The following is a 13792-nucleotide window of genomic DNA, read 5'->3' on the forward strand; positions in this document are numbered from 1 at the left end:
TCAGTCACCACCGAAGGCAGTGGTGCTGCTCTCCCAATAAAATGTTAATTAAATAACACTTCAATGAATATTGGGTGCATATATCTTTTTGAATTATTGTTTTTGTTTTCTTGGTATAAATACCCAGATATGGAAATAACCTAAGTGTTCATCGATGGATGAATGGATGAAGAAGATGTCACACACACACACACACACACACACACACACACACTGGAATACTACTCAGCTGTAAAAAAGAATGAAATCTTGCCATTTGCAACAATGTAGATGGAACTTAAGGGCATTATGCTAAATGAAATAAGTCAGACAGACAGAGACAAATACTATATGATGTCACTTATGTGTGGAATCAAAAGCAAAACCAAAACAAATGAAAAAATCAGACAAAAGAAATCTCAGATACAGAGAACAGATTAGTGGTTGCCAGAGGGGAGACTGGTAAGGGGATGGGTGAAATGGCCAAAGGGGATAGACAGGTACAAACTTCCAGATACAAAATAAGGAAGTCATGGGGATATCATGTACAGTGTGGTGACTACAGTAAATAATATACTTTTAAAATATTTTATTTTTAAGTAGTCCCTACACCTTAACATGGGGCTCGAAATTACAATCCTGAGATCAAAAGTTGTGCTCTCCACTGATTGAGCTAGCCAGGTGCCCCTAGAGTAAATAATATTTTATTGTGTACCAGAGAGTTATGAAGGAGGAGACCTTGAAGGTTCTCATCATAAGAAAAAAGATTTGTCACTCTGTATGGTGACAGGTGGTAACTAGACTTAGTGTGGTGATCATCTTGCAATGTATACAAATATCAGATCATTATGTTGTACACCTGAAACTAATATAAGGTTAGATGTCAATAATATTTTAATAATAACAAAAAAAGAACATGGTACAGCACTGGAATCAGACATATTGAAAAAAGCCAATTAATTAATGTAGCTATGGAATCTAATAGTATGATTTCTAGCTAAATATATCACCTCAGTACCCTTAGTAACTTAGATTATTTCAAGTAAGGTTGGTAATGGGCTTGAAGGTATTATTTTTCTCTTTCCAGTCTCTTGTAAAAGAAGCCTTGCAAAAGCATGGTATCTATTATATATCCTTTAGATCAAAATATTTGAGCCCTACCTGGATGAATAGAATTAATGTGGTGACACCAGGATCTAATAAATGCTTTATCAATCCCAGAACCAAGGGTTATGGGGTGAGGTGGGGGGGGTGGCAAACTATGTCAATGTAGAGTAAGGATTCTCAATTATTTCTCACTATGGATGCTTTAGGACAGATGATTCCTTGATGTTGAGGGGAAGGTGTACTGTGCTAGTAGCATACCCCAAGGTGTGGCAGCCAAAAATGTCACTAGTAACTGCCAAATGTCCTTTGGGGTGGGGAATCAATCTTGGTTAGGAATCACTGGTTTAGACCAAGTTTGCCAAGTCCTTTGGGTCACTATCAGTCCTATGATCCCATGTGATCCTTCCAAGTACTGCATCTTCCAATGTCATCTGATGTGGGAACACATCAAATAGCCCAAGTGTGTACTTTGCTCTGAACTTTACTAGTCCTTTAACAATGTTGCCAACTCTGAAAGCACCATTTGGAAAAAAATGACCCTCTAAGTAGCGGAGCATGTGTACACTTCCTGCAACTGGTATTCTTCTTTAGACTTTTTAATGTTGTTATGCTGTCAGCATAGGCTCCTGCATTGGACAAGGGGCTACAGTGGTTGCCCTACACTGATGCTGAATGAGATGTCCATAAAAGCAGGAAAAGGGCACACTGGGAGGCAAAGAAATCCATTTGGAAAAATGGACAAAGATCTGGCAACGTACAGGTGGTCCGAGAAGCCCAGGATAGCCATTAGGGCCTGGATATCCAACAGCTCCTTGAGTTCCATTACAACCATCCAGGCCAGGTGGGCCTCTGGGCCCTGGCTGTCCAGGGTGACCCTGTTCAGAGAGAAAAGAAAAGATCAAGTCAGCCACAGAACTCATAACTATTCTAACAAGCTCCACAATAAGAGAAACCAAGTATGCTGCCCAACTCTGGCTCCTTGTCCATTCCCTTAGCCATATGAGGACTATGCTTTTGTAAGCTTTCCTTCATAGTCAGGTGTATGGAGCTGATGACAGCTTAGTGTTACCCCTCCCCACAAAGGATCGATGCTTTGATAGGACCTGTGCTAAAACCAGAGGGATCAAGCCTGAAGAGATGGGAGACACAGAGTGGGGAAATTCATCTTCCCTGGGTACAAAGATGTACTAAGATAGGGCTTTGCTTGCTGGTAGCTGAAGTGCTACCACCAGGGAATCACATCAGGCCTTGGGATGGTAGAATAGACTGGAGCCCAGGCAGCCTGGTGTGGTTTTTGGTATTATAAAAGCCTGGGGCCTTTTTATGGCTCTGCCTAGGAAATGCTGCTGGCTTTTGGTCCACAGAACAGAATCAGTTTCCACAGCACCACCTCTCTTAAAAGCTGCTTGGCCAAAAATAAGCAAGTTTTGGAAAAATCATACTTCCAGTCTTATTGAGTCACTATCATGTCTGGCTGTGGCTCCAGTTAGGGAACTATACTTTTTCCTCTTCTCCATACTTGCTACTGAGGCACTTGTTTTTCCAGGGAATTAGCAATCATTCACATAATTGATCAGAATTCAATACTTTTCCAGAGTTGAGTTTCCATGGTGCATAGAGTCCACCATTTTGTAGGGAATAGAACTTTTTAAATCTATTAAAAGTGGGTTACGTGCTGGGTAGGGAGCAAAGAGATGACCTGAAAGACCAGCAGTCTGGACGGGTCAATAAAAGGTAGACTCCTACCCTCCCATTTACACTTTTCAAAGCCAATCATGGATATTTAATAATTTGAGGAAAACAAGCCATGCATTCAAAACTCAACTTTTCAAATTATTAGGGGAAATAAGCTTTGGTTAGATCCTTATTGAGGAAATGCTCCATAGGATTTTGATTCCTTTTTTTTAAAAAAAAGATTTTATTTATTTATTCATGAGAGACACAGAGAGAGGCAGAGACATAGGCAGAGGGAGAAGCAGGTTCCCTGTGGGGAGCCCGATGCGGGGCTCCATCCCAGGACTCCAGGACCCCAGGATCATGACCTGAGCCAAAGGCAGACGCTCAACCACTGAGCCACCCAGGTGCCCTTTGATTCATTTTCATTGTCACTATAGTGGTAGGAGATAGTCTACTGATGCAAGAGCATGAATTTAGACTGCTGGACTCATGGAATACTAAGAATGGAAGAATGGTCAATAAACTTATTTTCACAATACACTTGCTGCAATCTGTGCCTGCCCAGACTCAGGTGATGAATTTTAGCTGCATGGGGGAAACCAAGACAGCTTACTAAGCCATTAATATGTTATTCCCTTTTTTTTTAAGATTTTACTTATTCATGAAAGAGGGAGAGAGTGAGGCAGAGACATAGGCAGAGGGAGAAGAAGGCTCCATGCAGGAAATCCAATGTGGGACTCAATCCTGGGATTCCAGGATCATGCCCTGAGCCAAAGACAGATGCTCAACCACTGAGCCACCCAGGTGTCCTAACATGTTATTCCCAAATGAGATGGCCATTCTTGTTTGCCCTGAAGATCTACGATCTACCTTCCCCAGATCCTGTTGCCTTGGGTGGCTGACTTTTATGAACAGTGCCGCCAAGGCTCCCTTTCCCTCTGTCTCCCAGTTGTATTTGGTCACTGGGAGACACAGGCAGAAGATGAAAGAATAGGGGGAGGAGAAAGAGCGCAGATTGTTTATTTCCCACATGCCCTCCCTCCTTGGCCATATTGCTGACAATGGCCACATTGGTCTACAAGTCTTAGCTCTCCTGGAGCAGCAACTACTCCAGGTCCAACAGGGGTCCAGTGTTACCATTCTTTCTTTCCTCTTTGGGCCTAGGGGAGGCCAAAGCTTTGTGTCAGCTGCTTTGCAATCCATTGTAGTTCCCCTGAATCATGCCTACATCCTTGACATATACCATTCATGCCATCCTGTTCAGTTAACCCTTTCAGGTAGAGTGTCTATTCCTGGGATCCTGATCGCCACTTTAAAATATCCCAGCCATCATTTGCTTCAACATGGATAGAACTGGAGGGTATTATGCTGAATGAAGTAAGTCAAACAGAGAAGGACAAACATTACATGGTTTCATTAATTCGGGGAATATAAAAAATAGTGAAAGGGATTAAAGGGGAAAGGAGAGAAAATGAGTGGGAAATATCAGAGAGGGTGACAGAACATGAGAGACTCCTAACTCTGGGAAATGAACAAGGGGTAGTGGAAGGGGAAGTGGGTGGGGGGATGGGGTGACTGGGTGACGGGCACTGAGGGGGGCACTTGACGGGATGAGCACTGGGTGTTATGCTATATGTTGGCAAATAGAACTCCAATAAAAAATATACAAAAAAAAAGATTCAACTTGGAAAAAAATAAAATAAAATATCCCAGCCAAATGTGCTAGGGGTTATCTTGTTCAACTGGGTAACAGAGATGAGTTAAGGCAAGACAACAGGCTGACTCAGTACTAGGGACCTCCTTACTCCTGAGGCCTTGGTTCTGTTTGAAACCCAAACCTCTGCCTGGCTTCTTACCCTCTTGGTACCCATATTTTTTTTATTTTTATAAATTTATTTTTTATTGGTGTTCAATTTGCCAACATATAGAATAACACTCAGTGCTCATCCCGTCAAGTGCCCACCTCAGTGCCCGTCACCCAGTCACCCCCACCCCCCACCCACCTCCCCTTCCACCACCCCTAGTTCGTTTCCCAGAGTTAGGAGTCTTTCATGTTCTGTCTCCCTTTCTGATATTTCCCACTCATTTTTTCTCCTTTCCCCTTTATTCCCTTTCACTATTTTTATATTCCCCAAATGAATGAGACCATATAATGTTTATCCTTCTCTGATTGACTTATTTCACTCAGCATAATACCCTCCAGTTCCATCCACGTCGAAGCAAATGGGTACCCACATTTTTTTTTACTTGGATCCCAATCCTGTAGTTTTCTTGCCTGAATTCCTTTTTTAAATAAATAAAATAAAATAAATAAAATCTTTAAAAACAAGTTTATGATTAAAATTAAACAAGGTTAAGCTTTCTATGTAGGAGCTCAATAAACAGGCAGTCTTCTTCTCCCAGGCAAGTCAGCAAGGATAAGCAACTGGCAACTGGGCTGCTCTAATATTCTATCTATCTATCTATCTATCTATCTATCTATCTATCTATTTATTTTTAAAAAGATTTTATTTATTCATGAGAGACAGAGAGAGGCAGAGACATAGGCAGAGAGAGAAGCAGGCTCCCTGCAGTGAGCCTGATGTAGGACTCCAACCCAGGACTCTGGGATCACGATCTGAGCCAAAGGCAGATGCTCAGCCACTGAGCCATCCAGGTGTCCCTCTATCTCCTTTTAATTCTCAATAGTACCACAGTATTTCTGGCACCTTGCCCCTTCTGGTTTTAGCTAGTGATTTTACCTATGTGTGTGCTAGCTTTCAAAGAGAACATAGCTCTTTGAGGGAGGAAACCAGGATTCTGTACAACTGCAAGGCACCGAACATACAGAAAAAGAAGATGCGCTGTAATCTGTAAAAACAGTGTTTCTCAGAAACCAGATTTCAAAGGAAGAATTTCCATTTGGCGAGTGGTATGTATGTGTTCACTTTGAAAGATATATAAATCTGGTGTGTTCATTTACAAGTCGCTAGGAAGGGAAATTTTTGAGATGAACTCCATGAGAAAAGCTAAACATACGTTGCAAAGGACAACTTGCAAACTTCTGCTCCCAACTTGGGTGAACTGGAAACATTTGATAAACATACATTTCTTGTGGGTGCCAACAGCCCCAAGCTGTGATTTCATTAAAAACCACTGTGATTTCATTAAAAACTGCAATCCTGCCTCCCCGAGTCTACATTATTCTCATGTTGAATATCTTGATGAATGCTTGTCTGTCCATTCTCCCAACTGGTTGCTACGCCCCTTGGTGCACAGAAACTACCCACATGACAGCAGAAATGGAGTTTGGGGACAAAAATCAGTGATGCCTATGTTGGCGATCAGCCAATATTAAGTAGGGCATCAGATTTGTGCAGCCATCCAGTTTAGTAAAGATGGGCTGAGGAAGCTGTTGGTTTTAGCTGCCAGATGTTGAGCAAAATAATGAGTCTGGCTGGGCCAAAGGTCTCTATGTTTTCCCAGTGTCTGAAAGAGTCCTGCCAGTCTGACGACTGTTGCTTTTGCAGGCACTAAGGGTTGGAGTAAATCCCTCAAATATTTCTAGTGTTCCTAGTATATGGCGAATTCAGCCCTGGGGTTTCTGAGGCCTCTGAGTGGAGCAGAAGATGTATTCTGAGATTTCAAGAAAGCTAGATAAGACCATCACTACAAGACCACTAATAAATACCATGGGCCATATGTAATAAGGAGCTAGAGTGCATGGAATGGACACCAAGGACTCTTAGGAGATTAGGAATGGAAGGGAGATGTAAGCAGTAAACAGTAGGTGCCCAATAAATATATCTTGAACAGCAGGAAGAGAGGGAAGGAATAAGGGAGAAAAATTTCATGGAGTAAGAGAGGCTTGGAACCTGGAGCTGAAGCAATCAATAGTCAGAAGAAAACAGATACAACCTTTGGTCAAGAGAGGGGCCAATAGTGTGGGGACTTCCATTGGGAGCAGCACATTCATTTGGAGGAATCTGGACACTTGTGCCTCATCCTCCCAAGCAATGAAGCCAAGGAGAGAAATGATCAATTCCTACAAGCCCTACAGCTCTCCTGGCCACAAGCTGGAGGCAGAAGCATCCACCTGGATGCTGGGGCATGTTCCAGTTCAGGATGGGAATCAGCCTCTGTATCATGGGATGTGCTTCCTTCCAGCCCCCATTAAAAAGAGACTACAGGAGGAAGGGCATATTACTGCTGCAAGCTCCAAATCCCCCACTCAGCTCCACAGGAGGAATGGAAGAGGTGCTCTCCGGCTTTCTAGTTTTCCTACCTGCTGGCTCCCGGGAGACATACAATCTGAGTGGAGACTCAAGATGGAGTGCAGATAGGAACAGAGTAAGGGGAAAATGCCAGAGGATGTCATAAAAGGACAGCCAGCCCCATCCATTCATTTCCCTGCTGGCCCATTTTGGGACATTTTGCAGACTCTGCACTTGAATAAAATGCAGAATTCTGATGGCCCATTTGTCGATACATATAACAAATACAAGGAAATGAGACTTCTGTCCTCCAACTCTAAAAATGTATATTAGATCTGGAAAGAAAATGGGTCAGATGATAATTTTTTTGAGGGTAGATCCATGTGCTTTTCCTCTATCCCTGGAGTAGAGCGACAGTACTTAGCAGGGGCATGAGAAACACCTACAGATCAGCAAAGAGATTGAAGCCCCCTTCCTTGATACTGGATGATAATTCGGTATCACGTAAGAAGTTGTTAAGTCGAGGGTTCGCCAAACTGTGCTTAGATATGGTTCAGAAGAAGCCCTTAGAGGTTGTTGGAAGGATAAAAGCAGTCTCTAAGACTTCCCTCAGACAAAGAAACTCTACTCTTTCCTGATCCGTATGCTGAGCTTCTGCACATTGTGTCTTCTCTTAAACAAGACTAAAAACCACTGCTACAAATGAACACAGCCCAGGCTAAAGATTAAATATATAGACATGTGCCAAAAGGCAGAGCTCAACACTGGTAGCAGCAAGTTGCAAATACTGTATTTTAAAGGCTGGCATTTAAAATGTTAATCACGGGCTCTCCAGTGGCCGGATGAGTGGGGATACAGGGTAAAACTGGAGAAACCCAGGGGTCAGCCTAGATGAAATGGGAACATGAGATGTCTGTAAGCTCCAATTCCTCACTTATCTCCAGCAAAACCAGGTCCTCAGGATAAAGGGAAGGGGCTGTCTCCGCATGATCTTTGGAATAGTCAGTCGCTCTGTAAAAACTAAAGGGACATTCACTGTGAAATGAGATAAGGCTGAAGAGAACAAATTATGGGAATGAAATGTATCAAGATACCACTAAGTATTTTTCTAATTTCATGTATCCTCTTAATATTCTTTTTTCCCTTAATTTTCTTAATATGAGTATGCATGCACTGTGGTATGTATCTCCACACATCATCCCCAATGAAAGCTCCCCTCAGCCCATAAGACTGTACTTATTGTGCCTAAGATGTTGATGGCCAAGCCTGCACATGGCCCAGCCAGCTAATTTAGTGCCACCTGTAACTAAATTCCTGGGAAAGTATGTGTGACCACTTCTCTTCACACCTTATCATGTGCATCTCAACATTTGACCCGGAAACACACCGGCATGAAACAAGATGTGGTGAAGGCCAAGATGCTTATGCTGTAAAAAACACAACCTAGAAGAGGTATTGAAAAATGCCTCTGTGGACATACTCACCGGAATCCCATTGATGCCGAGAAAGCCAGGCACTCCCATGGGGCCCTAGAAAAAAGAAGTAAGAAGAGGAACATAAGAGACAATCGAATTGATCTCCTCTAGATTCAGTGGGTTCATTCATATGATCCATGACCTAAGTTGCTAAGTGTTGTGTACCTCCCTTGCCACATTGTGTCACCCTGCTCCCTACTCCAGGTCCAGATGACTGACTTACCTCTAACCAAGGTCTTAAATGTGTCTGTGTTCTGAGATCAGTTTTAATCTTAAGCAATGTAGTGCAAGACCTAAAACAATGGCTTGATATTACACACTACTTTGACATCTGGGGAAACTGGGAGGGCCTCTAAAGGCCTAGCCACAAGTTCCCCTGTCCACTCTGCCCCCATAAATAAGGTCTCCTAGGCAAGTGGCCATCCTTATCAAACAGCAGGTGCAGTTCCTGCTTATCCCTGAGTTGTGGTTTCCAGTTCCCTGATGGCCCACTGAATTATTCAAACAAGCCAACCACATCCTCCCTCAGGAACCAACAGGCACCTTGCCTTTTTGATACTACAAAGTCTGCCTCCCACAGCCCCTTCTGGTTTATTCTGTTCCAGAGTGCAACCCCTCATGTGGCCCTGCATGATGTGTGGTGTCCTTCTCCCCTGGGGTGTGAGTATATGTGACTAATAAACCTGCTGTCAATCTCTTCCATCAGTATCAGGTGTCCTGTCTTCTGCCATCCCCAGAACCTTAGGGTGGGAATCCCTCCCTTAACAATAGGTGAATAGGAGGTGATTAAAATCTGCAGGGAACCTAAACTAAGCTGCTAAACCCAGCCAGCTACCATGACATGATCAATCTCCTTTTTTGCATCTCTTTCCCTATCTTTGTGGCCCAGATTGCTCCCAAGCATTCTGAAACCTTGCTTCCCAGTCTCCTTCCTTGGATTCCTGATTTCTCTTGCCCATCTGATTGAACTTCTGACCCATGTCCACCTCAAACCCACCTGAAATCCCACCCCAGCAAGCCCACTTATCTAGCAAATAGCCAACGCCTGCACTTGATGGCTGGCTGGCCATGGAGTCTCTCTAGAAATGAGTCAATCCATTAGCCCCATATCACCAAGCCTGTCTCATATTAAGGTTTGTAGGCTGGCACCAAGGTACTCAGGATTAGTATTATTTCCATAAATGAATAGAACTGGGATTTAGAACCTTTCACCTTCATACCTGTGGTCCATTACCCAAAGAAAAATCAAGCTCTGGTGTTTTTGTTTTTGTTTTGTTTTGTTTTGTTTTTACCTTATCTCCTTTTGGTCCATATGGTCCCAGGGGGCCTGGGGAGCCCATTTCTCCTTTCAACCCTGCTAAACCACTAGGGCCGGCAAATCCTTGAGGACCCGTTGGACCTTGAATTCCGATTGGCCCTGGTCGCCCCTAAGATGGAGAGAAGGGGTGCAATTAGCCAAAAGGGGGATTAACAGTCAACACTTCCTATTTTCCCATGCACAGAGAACACTGTCATCACGTCACTAAATAATTTTAGCTTAGAGACTTGTAAAGCATGCCAAAGTTCCAGGCACAGATCAGAAAAGGCTATTTTCGGGGCTGCTAAGCTTATTTGGATAGAACATATTTTATAAGCACATTTAATAAGATTCATGTGCACCAAGATCCTTCAACTTTGTACTTCTTAGGAGATTAGTTATTCAGGCAGGATAATATTGTCCTCTTCCTAGTTAATGCCAGGCCATCCATCAGATTGTCAAAATAGTGTAGGAACAGAACAGAACACGATGCTGGAGAGCATCGTGACATTTTATAATTCACATTCAAATGGCCAACCCCATACTTGCAGTGAAGTCCAGAAATGGTTATGCCTAAAGAACACTGCCTCGGGGGTCCAAAGAGGGGAGAGCCCAGAAACCCATGGGCTGACCAACCTGTGAAAGCTCATCTTTGCTGGCAGATCCCAGGGCCCCATCGCTATAACTGGAAACAGATGCTTACAGGGACAAGACATGTGGGCACACATACACACACACATGGTTTATTTGTTCCTTCTCTATTTCTCTCCCTCTCCCTTCAACCCACCATCTGTAGAGTGTTGAATGTGTAAAATTCAAGAAGCCTGAGAATATCCATTAAGTATCAATTATGATAGCAAGAGGGAGCAGCTTGGGGATTTTGAATGTGCTAGTTATAAAGTGTCTGTAACAATTAAGTCTGAGAGTTCAGGCTGACATTTCAAAGCTGACCGAGACAGAGAATTAACCCCGGTGGGTGCAACACAGGCGGGCTAGTCTATCATTTAGAACAAATCCCAGTAGGTACTGAATATTCTTGGCAGAAAAATGAAAAGCATTTTTAATGTGCATTACCTCTCGGAGAACACAACGTCAATACCAGGTAGAAAGCCTGTTTTCATAAACACTTTCTGTTTCCACCTCACGGCCCTTTTACTAACTGTCTGCAATTTCCTACAGATCTGGGAAAAACTCTGAAAAGCCCATTAGACATGCCCTTTAGTATTCACCTTCAAGGGTTACTTTTTAAAAGCTGCAAACAGGACAGATGCTTTACATAGTGGGTAGAGTCAAGTACGGGAGATGCAAATGGTCACCTGCTGTGCGGGGTGGTGGGAGTAAAAGTTCCAGTGTCAATTAGGCCCACGAAGACAAGGACTCATCATGCAAAGAAGTACAGAGATGCTCTTCCCAAGGAGATGCAATTTTGGGGGGGGCGCCATCTACCACTCAACCTTCTCCAGCACCCAGCATATGGCCTATAAAGGGTGCTGGGCCGCAGGCTGCTTAATGGGCTTATTTCTGGCATGACAGGGTGGGACCATGAACTTTTACTTTTTATGCTCTTAGCTCCCATTGGAATTTTGTTTATAATGATTCTGTTATTTATTACTCTTGTAGGTTTTTACTGTGCAAAACGAAACAAAATAAAATGAAAAAGAAAAAGATTTTTTAAAAATGCTAGGGTGTTGAGGATTAATGAAGCAGTCTCCAATGGGCCTAGCTTTCAAGACTAATGTACACAAAACTAGAGCAAACAGCATAAGTCCAGAATAGAGCCTAAGTGATGCAAGAACACAAAGAAAGGGTTGGCCATGGAGCATTGGGAAATGCTTACATTCTGCCCACGGCTGGGGTGGGGAGGGTCATGGCCCCCCACTGGAAAGGCTGAGTAGGCTCCAACTGAGGCAGGCCTGGAAAGCAAGGAAGGAAATTCGAAGACTTGATAGAGTAGCACATAGCAAACCCTCAGAGGTTTGGAGACAGGGGACTGATGGGAGGAAAGCAGCCTTGCAGGGCTGAAACTCATCAATGAGCATTCAGGAGAACATGTGTGTGTCAGCATGAGGCCAGGGCAGCCTGCCTTAGGCTGGAACAAGGGAGATAGATAAGAACCAGCTGTTGGGGGAGGAGGAGACTGGTTAGTGGGAGGATAAGGGGGCAAGCTGGGCTTACTAAGGCCATGTTATTACTAGCAGAGAGGATGCAGGCAGGGCACTGAATGCTTGACCCAAATCTGAGCCCTACCCAAAGCTTTCCCACATCAAGGGATGGGAGGTAGAGAGCATGAGAAAGCACTGAACTGAGAGAGCAGATTTTGGTATGGTCCAATTCCCATCTTGCTCACATCACTAGAGCCGGAGCAGTGCCTGGCATGGGCACATGGGCTGGCACACTCCAACACTGGTCTCTTGCCTCTGTGAGCACATGCTCAGCCAAAGTAACCCAGGAGAGGTAGGAGTGCAGTGATTTCTAGGGCTGGATTTAACAGGAAATCTGATTACATCCAGAAAAGGCAGGATTCCCTGGCCCACTCCCTTCCTCTTGGCTGGCTAGCCATGCTGAATTTGCCATGGGGAGCTTAAAGTGAGTCTTGTCAAGAACTCATGGATTCTTTGGATTCAAATTTTTTTCCAAAGGGGCTTCTGAAATAGCAGCCCTTGGGGGAATGCATATCTCTGAGGTACAGCCTCTGGGCTGGCCCCAGCTAGAAACCTCTCAGACCCCACCCAAGGGCCAGAAGGGGTGTCCTGGAGGATGTCTCGAGGCCTCTGAGGTACTACTGGCCTAGAATCGCCTCCTCACTGTGGTGCCAGGCCCTTCTGGGGCCAGCAGCCATGGGATATGAGACAAGGAATCTTCCTACCCACTCTGGTCCTGCCGAACAGTGGCGCAGAGCACCAGAAACAGATGAGGATGGCAAAGAAAAGAAACGAGAGACGCATTTTTCTGTGGGTTGCTTTGTCAGCCATCTCTCAATATGCTTACTCTGTGCTTCCAGCTGTATGTCCTTTTTTGGCTCATCTTCGGAGCACAGGGTTTCTTTCGCTATGTCCACTCTACTACTGAAGCTTAAGACTAAATCAATAAGGGACTCCTGAGTGGCTCAGTGGTTGAGCATCTGCCTTTGGCTCAGGTCATGATCCTGAGGTACTGGGACCGAGTCTCACATCTGCTCCCCGTGGGGAGTCTGCTTCTCCCTCTGCTTATGTCTATACATCTCTCTCTATGTCTCTCATGAATAAATAAATAAAATCTTTAAAAAAATAAAAATAAATAAATGATGAGCTGCCTTTTTTTTTTTTTGTCCTCCAAAGAAGCTATAGGTGGCACTTTTCATACTGGCCAGCAGAGGTCAGTGTGAGAACACAGTGGCTGCAGATAAGCCGGTGGGTGGGTGGGCCTCTCTCACTCCAAATAAAAAGAAATCAAACCGGTGTCAGAGAAGTCACAGAATGTTCGAGCAGAAAAGGCCCTTGGAGACCATTTCATCTAGGTTCTGTTTTATACATGGGGGAGAAAAGAGGCCGAGAGAAGGGGTAGGACTTGTTCGGGTCACATAGCTAGTGAGGAAAACAGCATGGGACTCAAACCAGACTGCCTGCTGCCAGCATGTGGCTCTTTCCCAGTTTGCCAGCAGCAGATGTCCTAGGGGGTCCTTGAGGCTGCCCCCCTTACCCCGGACCCGCCCCTGGGACTGTCCGCATCAGTAGGCTATGGCGGCCAGATGCTCACACATCATTTCGTTCTTCCTAACTCTGATAATTTCATAGAACCAATCTGAGACACCATCACTGTTTGGACTGCTTGCAGAATTTCAATGGGCTTGGACCAATGCCCTGCCCTGATACATGTCATTTATTTTGGCAAATAGACCCAGACAGGGCAGAAGGGACTCCTCCAAGTCTTTCCAACAAGCTCTCCTGCCTCCATCTGCTAGAGATTTTAAATACACACAGCAGGGTCTAATCGTCAAGAGACTGAGCTGGGACTTGTGTCTGAGGCCTGGAACTGCAGTGCCTGCCTGAAGCCTGGGCTGGCTGCCTCCCGCTGACCACAGTGCA

At 44.4% G+C, this 13792-nt stretch overlaps 1 protein-coding gene across 1 annotated transcript in view; it reads right to left on the reverse strand.

Moving 5' to 3' along the window:
- COL4A6 (collagen type IV alpha 6 chain) overlaps nucleotides 1-13792 on the reverse strand; it is a 282056-nt gene that overhangs the window by 57525 nt on the left and 210739 nt on the right. Inside the window, 3 exon segments of the mRNA XM_055337906.1 lie at nucleotides 1845-1961; nucleotides 8441-8485; nucleotides 9724-9858. Coding sequence (XP_055193881.1) covers nucleotides 1845-1961; nucleotides 8441-8485; nucleotides 9724-9858 — 297 coding nt within the window.

The sequence above is a fragment of the Nyctereutes procyonoides genome, unplaced genomic scaffold (genome assembly GCF_905146905.1).
Source record: "Nyctereutes procyonoides isolate TBG_1078 unplaced genomic scaffold, NYPRO_anot_genome, whole genome shotgun sequence".
NCBI lineage: Eukaryota > Metazoa > Chordata > Mammalia > Carnivora > Canidae > Nyctereutes > Nyctereutes procyonoides.